This window comes from Convolutriloba macropyga, chromosome 7 (genome assembly GCF_964194025.1).
Source record: "Convolutriloba macropyga chromosome 7, txConMacr16.3, whole genome shotgun sequence".
Lineage (NCBI taxonomy): Eukaryota > Metazoa > Xenacoelomorpha > Acoela > Convolutidae > Convolutriloba > Convolutriloba macropyga.
Genome location: NC_134474.1, coordinates 49,919,599 through 49,935,012, shown reverse-complemented (window position 1 = coordinate 49,935,012; position 15,414 = coordinate 49,919,599). Strand labels below are relative to the sequence as shown.

General features: G+C 35.7%; 1 protein-coding gene across 1 annotated transcript in view; it reads right to left on the bottom strand.

Annotated features, from left to right (window-relative positions):
• Window positions 1-1,981: 1,981 nt before the first annotated feature.
• Window positions 1,982-15,414, bottom strand: part of LOC142342340 (uncharacterized) — a 30,462-nt gene continuing 17,029 nt past the window's right edge. Inside the window, exons 2-3 of the mRNA XM_075393640.1 lie at window positions 11,632-12,674; window positions 1,982-2,059 (exon numbers count right to left, since the gene is read on the bottom strand). Coding sequence (XP_075249755.1) covers window positions 2,026-2,059; window positions 11,632-12,674 — 1,077 coding nt within the window. The 3' untranslated portion in view covers window positions 1,982-2,025. The remainder of the gene's footprint in view (window positions 2,060-11,631; window positions 12,675-15,414) is intronic.

Here is a 15,414-nt window from a genome sequence, read left to right as displayed (position 1 = left end):
GAGTTCTTTGGCCTCATTCTCTATCATTGGGATCAAAAGAGGTCGAATTTCATCAAAAGAAGTTTACCTGAATCAAGCTCAAGTCGAAATGTTGAGCAGGAATACAACATCCCCAAGAAAAGCCGCATAACAGAGCGCGAAGAGAGCCCAGAAAATTAATATCTCTAAGGCCATGTACCACAAAGACAATTGACAAAACAGTTTTTTTTCATTTCACCGTTAAATAATGTTGTTTGCTGCTTGATATTTGCGTATTACTCTGCAATTCATTACTTTAATGGGTAAATAAAGTCTTTGAATAGTTTCTTTATAGCTCTTTGATTTAAGCTATAATGCAGCAAAAGCCCATTCTGATTTGAGAAATAGCAATTTTGCTATCAAATTGAAAGAAACAAAGTCTGAAACATATTTCACTTTGTTGCGTATAATCTAAATTAAACTAAAATTTATAGCAAAGCAAAAAGGGCGTGGCCATCTGTACTACACAGGGGGACGTTCCAGAGACTCCGAGACGGTTCTTGTCTCCAGGCGGGCAACCGCGGCAGCCCGCTGTTTCTAACCCGAGGCGGAACGTTAGAACTTAACTTAGTAGTAGCAGCATGGGAAGCGCACCCCAACGGGTTAATGGGGCCGGCGGAACCCTTACACCGCCGTGTGACTTAGCGAACTAAGTCCTACTTGCCACTCTGAACACGTAAAAAGCAAGAAAGGGTGTTGAGAAAGCGTAAAAATTTGATTATATCGGGTATTAAAATGTTTATTAGAATCAGAGTTTCGACACAAAATTAAATTAAGTTGACTGTTTTTCTCGGTGTTCCGCTTACAACTCAATAGCTTGGGTAATACTGCACTTGATTTGCTCAATTGGGCTTAGAAAAGACTAAATTATAAAGCTCATAAGTCGCAAAACTCAATAGATTATCTTGCTTTGAAGAAAATACTATATGGATGTTTGTGTTAGAAATTCACAAAGCGGGGTTAATTATCCGCTATCGAATAGCTAGCTAGTTAGCTAGGTTCTTATTAGTAGCGAGAAAACTTTGTATTGTAGAATTCACGCATTGTAGAATTCAATTACATTCCAAATAGCTCATTTTCGAGTATTATGAAGGGGGCCACTTTCGCAGCCCCCAAAAGTGAAAAACTCTAGAGTCGAAGATGCTTCCAGACAGCCTGGAAGCTCCTCAAACCTAAGAGGAAAAAAATACAAATGTCCCCGCAGAAAGACAGCAGAGACATTTGTTGAAAATTTTAAAATTCGGTCAAAAATTTATCAAAAAACCATCGATTTTATGAATCTAGGTGATATTCCATTTTTTCGCAAAAACTTGTGATTGAATTGATTTCGTGCCTTTTAATTTGCTATTTGGTGATAGCAATTGCAGTAGAATGCTTTTGGTTTAATTTGAAACGATTTTGATAGTTTTCGCCGAATTGCATATTTTATGCTTATTATACGCGTACCATACATGTATTATACATGTATATTTGAAATGAGTCAAAAAGTGGGCGACAGACCCCCTCATTTCTTACTATTAAGAGAGAGGATTGAGCAAATCAACAATTATGTGAATAAATTTATAGGGGGGGAGTCTGACAGAGGGGGTCTAACTTTTAAGATTAAGAACCGCCTTTTAAACCTTGAAATTGTCTCGAAACAGCTTGTGTGAATCGCATATTTGCAGAGTAGTGAGCTGAAAAGCTCTAAGACCACTTAATGCCCGCTGGGGCTACCTGTTTATCCCGTTTTTGAGGACGAAAAGTCAAATTGGTCAGGCGAAAACTCGGTCAAGCGAAAAATCGCATAAAAAGACCAACATGACTAATATAATTGCTACAAAACTTCCTTTGAGAGCAATTAATTGTGAATAAATTTACCCCTGCATAGGGTGAGGTTGGTCACTTTTGATCAGGACACACAGAACTATGAATGGAATTCAGTTATTGAAAAGATAGAGAACAGGTAGAGAAAGGAGAGTAACCTGAAGTGGAAGGATCGAAGTTCATTTCCATTGGATGTGAGACTCAACTTCTTCTTCTTGTCTTCCACCTCGTTCTCCTTTATTGCCCCACACGGACAATTCATATATTAGCAGAGAGTACCATTCTCAAAAATACTATACTCATAATAATCAGCCGACATTGAATTTACTCATTTTATAATTTAAATTCATCAATATTTATGCTTCAATTATACACTTTTAATACCCAAAGGTAACAAAAAAGGGGGTACTTTTTCGGAAATGGTAATCTAGTTATATTATGAATATTATGAATACAATAAGCCCAACTGATCCTTTGGATCAAATTTGAGGCTTCAACGTTTGTCTCACATATATTGTGTTGACTAAATGCAAGGAGTCAGGCAAATATCTGCTGAAAGGAAAATATCGTGACCCAAAAAAGACACTTTTTCATTCTTTGATTTCAAAAACTTGTGATGAAACATGATCACATATCATTCTGTTCGAAACTTTACCCCAATCCCCTCATTTTTACATAATTTTACCCCATAACTTGAAGAACAAGTGCTATCAGCCTGAACGTCAAATAGTTCTAGACCAAAATGAGACAATATTTCAGCTAGATATAAATTGAGAACTGACAAATAGTTAATAGTTTTTAGAGCGTGATGTGTTGTTTCATCACTGTTTGAAACAAAAATTTCGAGGAACTGATTTTGTTTTATTTGATTGCACATGTTGCGTGACATTTTGAACAGATTTGTTTTACTTCGTTTTTGTCTTAATTACATGACCACAAAAAAAATAATGTGGTAAAAAGTCGTTTTTGCGTTGCCAGATTCCGATGCATTTTTACACTTAAATCGAATTTAATTTTTAAAATGGGAGTGTTTAGTGGGTTAAATGTAGGCTAATTTTCACTTTGAATTGGTGCTTGGCGGTTTTTGCTGAAAAAGAAGACTTGGGAACCAGCTTGCCAGTGTTACGCGCTTAATCAAAACTTGAACTAACTAAGAAACCATGATAACACTTGTATTTAGACTTGCACAAAATTGAAATAGATCTCGAATTTGATGCGGGTTACTCATCACTCGATATCTAAAAAAAATTGACCGCTGGAGAAAGTTTATCAAAGCTGGACCACATCAATAATGTTTATTAATGACAATTGAAAAATATTTTGCAGCCGAATGAGTTCTGCTGAGACCCAGCGTTATTTTTTTTGCTATATATCTATATGCATTTTTTCCTTAACGAAAGTGTTTACATGGTTATAGTTGTATTGTTCTGCCATAATTAAACGTCGGAAGCCACCCAATGACTTTCATTTGTCTTTTTTTGCTGTTGACGCTAAAAGTAATTGTTTTTTAATCGTATATTTGTTCCAACCCACTTTATTGGAGAACGAACTATGTGCTCACCTGGTTTTCTCAATGTTGGCAGAGCGAAATCTTCATCGTAGAGGGTTGTGACTGTACAGCATATACTTGGAACTAAAATGATTTTTACAATTCAAAGAATTTGAATTGTATTGGGGCGCTGTCTTTTTAGGACTCGAAGAGGAGTATTGGTTTTCTCTCGGTTTTTTTTTACAGGAAGTAGATTTGTTCACGCGGCTTTTTGACCTAAAAGCGAAAGTGAGAAAAGCTGTCTTAGTGAACAGATTTTCGCTAAGCGAGAGAAGTTTTTTGATCATGCACTGCGTTTAGTGAATGACTTTTTGACTTTGAAAAATAGTTTTTGACGGAATTGCACATATAGATAACCGTTTTTTCATCCAAGTGGCCCATTTTTTTCGCTTTTAATTTGGTTTCTTGTAGAAATAAATTTTATGCGATACTATATTGAAATGTCAACCTCGGAAATTGATGCCACAGTGTTTTGAAGAGCCTGAAAATGCGTTGCGTTTCAAGTTGAAAATTGGCACATAAATCTTGATTTTTTAGTTAATTTTTGGATTTTTTTCCCTTCATTTCTTCATTTTTGGATAATTTAACCGTCTTTTTGTCAAAAATCAGTTAATATGGCAACTTCTCTTTGATAATTCCTATAGTAAACGCCTCTTTCAACCTCGATGTTATTTTGTTTCATAAAATTGTACATATGCTAATCCAATTTTGGTAGTTTTTTTTCCGATTTTCGTCAGTTTTTCGATTGTATTTTGGTTGTAATTGCTAGAAAAAGTTTTTTTGTGCAACATGAAGAACTTTAATGTCATTTCAATAAAAATTCAATTATTTTTGGCGTTAAGTTTTGAAAAAACATTTAAAACTTTTTCATAAATGCAGTCTTAACTTAGAAGTTCTTTGACCATTTTTTTTGCAAAATGTTTCAATGTTTTGTATTTATGAATTCTGCTTTTTCCTATTTTTTTGTTTTTTTTTCAGGAGGAATGACTTTTTGTACCGGATGATTAGTTATCTTTCCTATGTCTTGAATGCTGAACAATGAAATGTATTCGGTTTTCTTGAAATTTTTAAATTGATTTTTAAACTTCAAAAATTAAGAATGTTTTTTGTTACGGTGTTCCTTACATTGTGCCCATTTCCTTCACATTTTAGTTAGTATAAATCTAAGTTTGTCCAGGCACCTACTTTTTTTTCGGTATATTGATTTTTTCAGTTGTAAAAATGAATGATTTTAGCTTTTTCTTACATTTTCGTCATTTCTTTGGTTTGCAATTGAGTTCATTCAACATAAGGCAGTACTGAGAGTTTGATAGCAAGCTTTTTCCATAGTTTCAACTTATGACTATTTACTGCAGCTTTCTTCCAGCCTTGGCATTAATTTAAACGATTTTTTGCCTTCGAATGTTCTTCTGCTGCTTATGTCTTTTCTATGATCAATTTTATTTTTGATTTAGTATGAAATCATGTTGTCTAACTTATGTACAAAAAACAAGTTTTTGTTGTTTTTTGTCTTAATCGCAGTGACTGGAAGTGTAATTATAGGTGTTTTCTGATTCTTAAATTTGAGCTTTCTTATTTGTAAAGATTTAACTTAGTTTCCAAGATTATTATCTGCCGTTTGCTTTCGCAATCTTTCAGATTAGAATCCTGAATTATTTGAGAGCTAATGATAACCATGTCAGCTTTTTCAGACTATCAAGTTTTTGACCACCTTAATTATTTTGGATCTTTAACTTTACCAAACGTTTTCAGTAATATAAAATTTTGCTGCATTTTGTTTCTCTTGTTGGTTTAGGTTTCACCAATTTTTCACCAATTTTTAGAGCAGACCTGGAGAGGTAGTGAGATAATGGTTTGAAACAAAAGGTAGTGGCTTCCGCTACAATTATGATTTTGTCAGTGAAGCGTTGCTACCAGAATTCTTCCGGCTATTTTTTTAAGATCTGTTCACACATTTTCATGATTTTTGAAGTCAAATTGATTTTGGTAGTAGTGATTTTGGTCACGCCGAAACAAGAAATGGAGCAAAAAATCGAGTGGTTTTGCGGCGTGAATTTTGTTTGCTCCAATTTTAAAGTAGAGAGAAAACGGTGATTGAACAAAAATTCGGTTTCTCGGTAGTGGGTTTTTGTTCACATGCGACAATTTCACTCTGATTTTTACTGTTTTTTTTTTCAATTTTTTGGATCGGATTTTTTTCTAAATGGTTTTCTCAATCCATTCACAGCTCATTCTAAGCCTAGTTTTTTTGTTTGAATTAATTTTTCATTTCTCGCTCGTGGTTTTTTTCACATGAGGCATTTTGACGTTGATTTTCTGCTTCTTTTTCTTATTTTTTCATCTGATTTTTTTAAAATAGTTTGCTCAATTCACTCATAGTCTATTCTAGGTCTAGTTTTTCTGTTTAGTCAATGAAAATTCTTTGATTTATACGACAGAACTTGTTCTGCTATGTTCTTTTAAGATCTGTTCTCACATTTTCATCGTTTTTGAAGTCAAATTGGAGTAGTGATTTTGGTCACGCCGAAACAGGAAAAGGAGCGAAAAAGCAAGTGGTTTTGCGGCGTGAATTTTTTTGGCTCTGATTTTAAAGCAGAGAGAAAACGGTGATTGAACAAAAATTCGGTTTCTCGGTAGTGGGTTTTTGTTCACATGCGACAATTTCACTCTGATTTTCACTGTTTTTTCGATTTTTTGGATCGGATTTTTTCTAAATGGTTTTCCCAATCAATTCACAGCTCATTCTGAGCCTAGTTTTTTGTTTGAATTAATTTTTCATTTCTCGCTAGTCTTTTTTTGTTCACATGCAGCATTTTGACGTTGATTTTCTGTTTCATTTTCATATTTTTTGATCTGATTTTTTTAAATGGTTTGATCAATTCACTCATTGACCATTCTAGGTCTAGTTTTTCTGTTTAGTCAATGAAAATTCTTTGATTTATACGTCAGAACATGTTCTGCTATGTTTTTTTTTAAGATCTGTTAACACAATTTCATCGTTTTTGAAGTCAAATTGGAGTAGTGATTTTGGTCACGCCGAAACAGGAAATGGAGGGAAAAAGCGAGTGGTTTTGCGGCGTGAATTTTTTTCGCTCTAATTTTAAAGTAGAGTAAGAAATCCGTGTTTGAACAAAAGTTCGCTTTCTCGCTAGTGGTTTTTTGTTCACGTGCGGCAATTTCACTTTTATTTTTACTGTTTTTTCGATTTTTTTGATCGGATTTTTTCCAAATGGTTTTCCCAATCCATTCATAGTTCATTATTGGCCTAGTTTTTTGTGAGAATCAGATTGACATCTCTCGCTAGTGGTTTTTTGTTCTTGCTAGCGGCATTTTTACATTAATTTTCTTTTGTTTTTTGTTTTTTATCTGATTTTTTTAGAAATGGTTTTCCCAATTCACTCATAGTCCGTTTTAGGTCTAGTTTTTTTGTTTAGTCAATGAAAATTCTTTGAATTGTACGTCAGGACCTGTCCTGCTATGTTTTTTATTTCTTTTTTTTACAGGCATTTACGATGCTCAAAGCTGTGTGAATATTAGAGTGATATCCAATGTTTCTGTTTATATTTTTTTCGAATCTTTCCTCAATTTTTTGATGGGTTGCTGGCCCTTTTGATCCGCCAATTGTAGCTCAAAATTTGCATAATTTTGCAAAACTCAGATTTTTCATCAGAAAAGGAGCCAAATAAGTACCTAAAGCCCACTTTATTCAAATACGCCGACGGTACATACCTCAAAATTACTGATACAATTTTCGTAAACTCGAAACAACTAGTTTTCTCCCCTTTTCTCTAAGAGCGTTCTTGAAAAAAAAATATTGCTAACTTGAAACAATCGCCACAAACAATGCATCATTTATTTCTGATATATTGAGTTTTTTCACCAGAGAAATTTTTGGGTTAAAAAAGGAACCTTTACCTATATTGAATGACCCTGCAGCAACACCGAAGCTAGTTTTGGTCTCATTTTGGCTTTTGACAGTCAAAAATTGTTATGATTCCACTGGGGCGTATCTTTTTTAAAAACCATTTTAGCTCTTGCTCCAATTTTCTCTATGTTTATTACGGACCAGAACAGTTTAATGTCAAAAGGAAAATGTCGACAGCTTATTTTCCCGTGAAAATTAGGCCCGATGACTATATATTATGTTTTCAGAGCATTTTTATGGTTTTTATAGCTTCTACAATTTGTTTTTGTAAATTTAAATTGAGTTCTTGCTATTTGTTCTAAACTTTTGCGCTTTTTACTGTCAGTTGACAGAATGTCAATAATTAAAGATCCATTTGGCTTCCCGAAATGGTATTTGTGATCCTATATAAAGCTTTCAGGTGATGCCCTATTGCTCTTATTTCTCTGAATATGTCTGTTGTAATAAAGTCTCTGTTAACTTTTGAAATTTATGTCCTGTTACCTGTTATTTCTGATTTAAGTCAGCCTGTAGCTTGGTGCCAGTAAACATACATTACATCTTTTTCGATTATGGTGCTCAATCAGTTTTTCATATAATCTTTTAATGATGCTTTCCTGGTTTCAACAACACAAGTTACAAAAAAATGTCCTGTTCTGACATTGCTAACTTTTGAAGTTTTTTGTTGCCTTTTCAGATTATCAGCTCGATAAGAGGACCCTTTAGTTTTTAAAGAGAAAAAAAACTGAACATATTGGGAGTATTTACTGAATAGTGTTAATATAAACGGGCTCGGAACTGTTTTCTTTTAAAGCATATTTGATTTTTTGCCTGTATTTGTCCTTCTTTTCATGTCTGCTATATATTCTGGATAACGTCAGGATTGCGTGGCTTCCGGATACATAAGTGAACGTATTTGATTTGGAGTTGATAGAGAATGAAATAAATGACCTTCAAATAAATTCTTTGCGAAAAGTGCGTTCGATTTTTTGAGTTCTGTCCCCATTTGGTTCATTTTTTCGACAAATTTCAATTCATTCTCCTTAATTAAACGTTCTATCCACTTCTTGATGAAGTAGATATTAATCGCAAATGTCTTTTGAAGTTGCAGCTGTTGGTCGTCTGGCTTTGAAACCATGCACCTTATTTTTTGAAATTTTGATAAGAGTAATAGTTTGTGATCATATTTTGTTGTTTTTTTTTGCGTAGTCACTCTTAAAAGCATGCCATCTAATGTTACAAAGTCACACAAATTAACAATCATTTTTTCATCAATTGATGGCTTATGTTTTTAATGGCTTCAGTTTTTTTTTCTCATAAACGATTGTGGAATTTTGAGATCTGCCTGTATTCGCTGTTAATTTGCAGTCTTTAGACTTAGTGTCTGCTAATGTGATATACGATTCCCAATGTAAAGTTAATTCTTTTGAAGCTACAGGCTAACATATCTAGTTCATCTAACAAAACTAATGGATCTTATTTCCTTTGGGATTTGTTTTTTTTAAAAAAACAGTGAATTTCAAATTTTTTTGTTTTTTAAATCTTGTGTTTGTCATTTTCTAGCATAATCTCTGTAATTACAGGTGGCTCTGATGCTTCAATTTTTTACAAAGCTATTGTGATTTCTTGGTACTTGAATGTCTTTGAGTTTTACTTTCTTTCCTGTCATATTACAGTATAAATGGTTCGCACTTGTTATTGAGATAAGAACAGAAACAATTTTGTATTGATTTGGATGAACAACTACCGGATTCAATAGCTTCGACACCTTTCTCTCACAATATTAAACGAATTACTGATTTTTTGCTTTTCCCGCCGTTTTTTTCTTCCTACGGAAGTATAAAAGAAATTAATATTTTTAGCATATACCTAATGGTACATTAGACTCTGATTTTAAATGTTCTTAAAACTATAATACTTTTTTTCAAAATTTGCAGTTTCATTTTTTTGTTGACTTGTTAGCTAGTCTCATAAAGGACAGCTCCCAAATACTTTCTGGAGACTTAAAAGTTTCCGTTTATTCTGATGCTCATTGCAATTTTATCGGATGATATTTAGACTTATTTTTGTTTTTATATGATGCTATCTTGATTTCGTTAAAATTTTGTTAAAAAACAGATATTGAATCTTGGTAGTATCAACATTTAAATTTTTAATTGATTTGGTGGTTGATCTTGTTTATTGGTCTCATCAATGGCAGGTCTCATTGGCACTCCAAGTCCAAGATTTTTTAGTTAAAAGCATCGCTTATGACCGGTCCTAATTGCTGAGACGGTGTCACAAAACAATCTATCCAGTTTTTTGTAGTTGAACGTTAATGGTTGTTGTGAAGTTGCGCCTTTTAATCTTGTCTTTCTTAAATTGTTACTGAGCGTCATCGAGGACAGGTCTCATCAGCTTGGAAAAAATGTTAAAGTTGATTTGTTTAATTGAGAGTTATGTGATTTTGACTTTGGTTATGGCATTATTTAATCCATTGAGTGTGTATAAAACATTTTTTTACTCATTAACCAATTAATTTCGATCAGTATGTGTATTTTAGAAAGTTTTTTTCTCTTCCTCATTTGGCAGACAATTAAGTCAAAATTTGCATGATCGGGGTCGGAACATTGTGCAAACGCTCATTAGCGGGCCTCCTTGTTCACTGACAATTATCAAACTTTTAAACTTTATTTTTTTGTCAGAAATGATTACCTAAGCTTAAGGTACGACTCAGAGCAGTCATGTCTCTTGATAAATGGCTTTCATGACAGTTTACTTAAAATTACCTTCTGTCTGTCAAAAAGGGACATTTCACATGTTTTTAGCATACTTAAACTGCAGCTCATTTTTACTTGGCGTCACAATTGGCTTTAATCTGCCAGAAACAGCTAACCTTCCTTTTCTGTAGCATAAATTCGAGTAACTTCAGGAAAAATTGTTGGGACGGTGTTTGGAAATATTTTAGATTTTGATTGTTACAAAACTTTGAGAAAAACGTTCTATGAATATTTTAAGTTCAAAAGATTGTAAAATAGCTCGGTTCAAGTCTTCCTCGGAGTCACTTTTAGTGGAACGAATATACGTCTTAAATCTGCCGCTTAAATTTTCTACTCATGAGCAGGGTATTTTTACCTTTATTTTTACTCCAAAAGTTATTTTTACCTTTAAAAAACCGGAACCACTAATTTTGATTTTTAACATTGTACTAATTTCCCGGATCATAGTACCAGAGTAAATCAGCAATGAATCATGAAATCTCAATTCTGTAATTTTATAATTGCCATAGTCTGATCATGTCACTTCTTGCTATGTCAAGACAAAAAATCAGACAAAAATTTTGCATCTCTGAAAAGTCTCGGAACAGCCGAAAAGACCAGATTTATTTTATCATGCGCAGTACACTTTTTCATTCTGCAAAAAGCCTTATCAGCGAATCTCACAGACTGAAAAAAAAAGACAGAGAAAAAATCAGCCGATTCTTACGGATCTGGAAAAAATTCACTTCTAATTCAGAAATCGGGTCTTTCATTTTTTGACAACCACCTACCCCCCCCCCCCTCCCCATCCCCCACTATCAGATTAATAGGTTTTGAACATATAACCCTCCTCCTCAGATTAGCGTAATTATACCATTATGGGTCCGAAATTTTGTAGGTAAGGGGCTGTAACGGGAAAGGCTATAAAAGAGAAATCTAATTTTTTAAAAGTATTAGAATTCACGTTTTTTAAGCAAAAAGTGCTTACCCTTTTTTCCTTACTGTCGTGCTTTCCTTGATTGGACATGTAAGAAACTATCGGATTCTTGAGCTTTGAAACTTTGAGGAAAACTTTGATTTTAAATGCAAGAAATCTGCACAGAGGCTGAAAATGGAAATTTCCAACGTATGTGTCTACGTATACATGTTTAACTGCTCTTGAACGTATTTCATAGCAATTATTGTAAACGTGTGTGTCTTTTTTTATGCAAAATTTTCGCTTGACAATTTTGACTTTTCGAGTGACTTTTGCGCCCTTGACTTTTTGCATTTCGCGTGATCTAAAATTCTCTCTCAATCACAATTTCAAGCAGCTGAACTCAATTGGCGGCAATTTAATACTAAAAGTCAAATGAAAAGTGCGCCGAAACTGGTGTCATTTTTTACTTTAAATCTTAATAGTGGTATATGTTAACCTCTAATGTGGTTATTTGAAGCCCACTATAGAACTTCTTAGTCCCATTTAGCCCCCCCCCCCCCCCCCCCCGACTGAAGCAGGATTTGTATATAACATTTTAAACTTGTAATATTTAACCCCTGGGTTATATTTTTAATTTACTTGTTTAAAAAATTAACCCCAAATATCTATTCAAAAGGTGGCATTTTAAATTGTCCACGGGTAGTGCTTTTCCTTGCTAATGAGGTATCTGGAACCCGGAGTATGAGACAAGACTTCTGTCGTCCGATACAGAATACAGTAATGTGGGAATGCTGCAATACAGGCACTGCTGTGGTGTATAGATTTGCCCATGTTCAAGTGTGTCATATTGTAGTGATACTTTGCTTCAGATATCACAAAACTGCTGTAATTCAACTGATGAGCATTTGGCTTACAATGGTGGTCCATTAAAGTATCTCTCAACATAAAGTTCTCATATTTCATGCCTCTCGCTTTTCTTACGTAACTGATTGCGTCACTCAGTGACTTGAATCTGCTCGTGTTGAATCCGATTACCTCATCAAAGTCTTGCACAATGACGTAATCAGTTTTCATGGCAACTTTTACCAGACAGTAACTCAAATGCATAGGTTTTACATATCTGACATGAGAGAACATATCACTGGATTTTTTTGGCACAAAAGCCGGCGCAGCAAAACGAACCAAAAATTTTTGTTTCTCATAATGTTGAAGTAGTTTTTCCACATTTTCATCATAACCATCAACGGGATAAACGCTACTGTTTAACATGGGCATATAAACTTGGTTGACTCCTATTAATTTGTTGTACTCGAAATATTCAACTAATCTTGCGGGTAAAACTGTGGAAATTTTATTTGTGATAGCCGGTGCACATATTATGAACCGGCTTTGATTCGTAGAACTGGAATTGGTCGGCAGTAAATCTTGCATTTCAACCGGCATTAAATGTGTCACTTCATTGGATGCAATTTGCAGTGATAAATATTTCGGACAAGCAAGCTTTCTGCTGAAAGGGCAGATAACTATTATTCCTTCGTTCAGGTAATGCGTGTGAACAACTGAGCTCTCAAAGAAGTTTTGAAGTTCTTTAGCCGACTGATCATAGGCTCGGCAGGATATTCTGAAAGCAAACCTGTTTATGTGCTTCCTAATGGGGAAATTATTGTCCTTGCTCAAAATGTAAGTGATGACAGATTTAGGCAATCCGTGGTCTCTCTCATCACACACTGAGCGCCACAACTGAAACAAAACAAACAAACAAACAAACAAACAAACGAATCAGCATCTATTACAACCGTTTTAAAGTTAGTCCACTGTGTTGGGTTATGGACTTTCGCAAGCGGAATAAAAAGCGTTTTTTAACTAAGTAAAAGAATTAATTTCTCAAAAATGAGAGAAAAACAAAATGATATTTTACAGTAGAATTTAGAGATTTACAGGAGAGATCTGATTATTAGATCAAGATGGTGATTTGAATTTGGGGATGAAAATGGACTCAAAAATCAGCTGTATATATACCATTATCAGTGTGAAAAAGTAAAGATACAAAACTAATCTTAGCACCGTGATTTATAGTGGGGTAGCAAAGGTTACCCAAAATGGTTTGCTTCTGCAAATCAATCGCAAAGGGAACCATAAATGGAATGCATTTGCACTTTTCTAAGAATTCATTCACACTTCCGGAGATATCATCATCATTCAATACATACTGAGAAGATTTTACATCAATTAATCTAACTCTAATAATAGTTATCTAGATTCACCAATTTGAACCGAATATTGATTCTAAGCACCATTTCTTGACGATTCATTTATATAATTTCTTTGATCGAAGTCATATTGCTTGTCTTTCTAATCTGGTAAGTCAAACTTTCCTTCTAATTCTCACTAAGTTTAAGACTATAGTTTGATCGATATTCTAACACCCCCACTCAGACTTGAGTTGATTGCGTAGAGTCTTTTCCCATCAAAACTGCTCTGAATGTTTCAACTTTCGAAACGGGTAAGGACTTTGTGAAGATGTCCGCTGCCATTTTGTCTGTAGGGACGTAATGAATTGAAATAGTCCCATCCTCCGTCTTGTCCCGGATGAAGTGAAACTTTGTTTCGATGTGTTTGCTCCTTTTGTGCATGACTGGGTTTTGGCAGAGTCTGATACAACTTTGGTTGTCTTCTCCAATTGCTATTGGACGTCTCTGTTGAATGCCAAAACCCTCTAGAACTTGTTTCAGGTAGAGTGCTTCCTGAACTGCTGCTGCCATGCCCTGATATTCTGCTTCTGATGCAGAAAAAGCAACTGTGGCCTGCTTCTTGACACCCAAGCTGAGTGCTGCGCCACGTCCGTTGAGCTTGAAGTAATAGCCCGTTGTTGATTTTCTGTCGTTCACGTCTCCAGAACAGTCTGCGTCACTTTTCCCCACTAAATCATAACTAGCCTCTATTGTGTAAGTAAGTTTTAAACCTTTTGAACCTTGAAGATATCGCAGAAGTCGTTTTCCGCACATCCAGTGTTGATTGGTAAGTGCATTCATGTGTCTGGACAGAATGTTGACTGTGAACATGATGTCTGGCCTAGTCTGTTTGGCCAGATACAGAAATGATCCAACCAAGCTTCTGTAGATCCTCTGGTCCACTTCTTCGACTGCGTTCTGTGCTGTCTGAAGTTTCAAATTCAAATCAGCTGGAGTTCTTGAGGGTTTGCATTGATCCATTTGAAACCGCTCAAGCATTGTTTCTATGTAGCGTTCCTGGTCGACTGTGACTTTGCCCTCTTCTCGTCTGATTCTTAGACCCAGAAACCAGTGTAGTCTCCCTCTGTCTTCCATGTGAAAGTTTGCTTCTAGTGCCCTCTTGACATCAGAGACCACTGTTATACTTCTTGATGCAACTATGATGTCGTCAACCCAGACCAAGATGAAGGTGTAATCCTCTGCCTCTGATCTTGCGAACAATCAGTGATCGTTCCTGCTTCTGGTGAACCCCTGTCTCAGTAGGAAGTTTGCCAGCTCTTTGTACCAGTTGTTAGCAGCCTGATTTAAACCATAAATTGATTTATTTTGTCGACATACTAACTTCTCCCCATCTGATCCGCGTTTTACAAACTCCTGTGGCTGTTCCAGATACACTTCTTCCTCAATTGGTGAGTGCAGGAATGCAGTCTTGACATCAAATTGGTGCATCACATGGCCCTGCTTGGCTGATAGCTGAAGTAGAATCCTGAATGTCTCTGTCTTGCAGGTAGGCGCAAAAGTCTCAAAGTAGTCCAGTCCTTCCACTTGTTTGAAGCCTTTTGCCACATAGCGCGCTTTGTATTTGTCCACTTGACCACTGGGTCCCAATTTCACTTTGTAGACCCATTTGCCCGGTATGACGTCCCTGTCTGTGGGTGGTCTCACTAGGTTCCAAGTCTCGTTGTCTTGGAGTGCCTTGACCTCGTCCTTCATTGCCCGGTGCCACTGGTCCCAATCGTCACCTTGCTTGGCTTCGTAGACTGTTTTGGGTTCCACATAGTCGCCCTCAGTCACAACAAGATGGGTCCTGACTTCTTCAAAAAATTGCGGAACATTTCTTGCTCGTGTCCCTCGTCTGGGCTCTGCTTTGTCCGCGTGTTCCAGTGCATCTTCATTGAAGCCAACTGTCTCTAACTTTGAGAAGTCTTCTGTGTCACTGTCTTCCAGTGACGCTGAGTCTCTGTGACTCCATCTTGTTGCATTAGATCCTTCATCTAGTGCTGTATCTCCAACATCAGAGGCCTCTTGTCTGTGTTGTTTCTTGAGTATTCACGCTCCCTGCGTCATGCCACTCCTCCTTTATTGCAGTAGATGTGTCCTGTCGTTCTCTGTTGTCATCGTCTTGATGACCATCATCTGGGTGCCAGATTCTCAGTTCCGACCCATCATCTAGTAGGTCAGCCGTTCTTTGTTGTCAGGGACTGAGCCCACTTCAGACTCCTTGATGATCACATCTCGAACTGCCATCA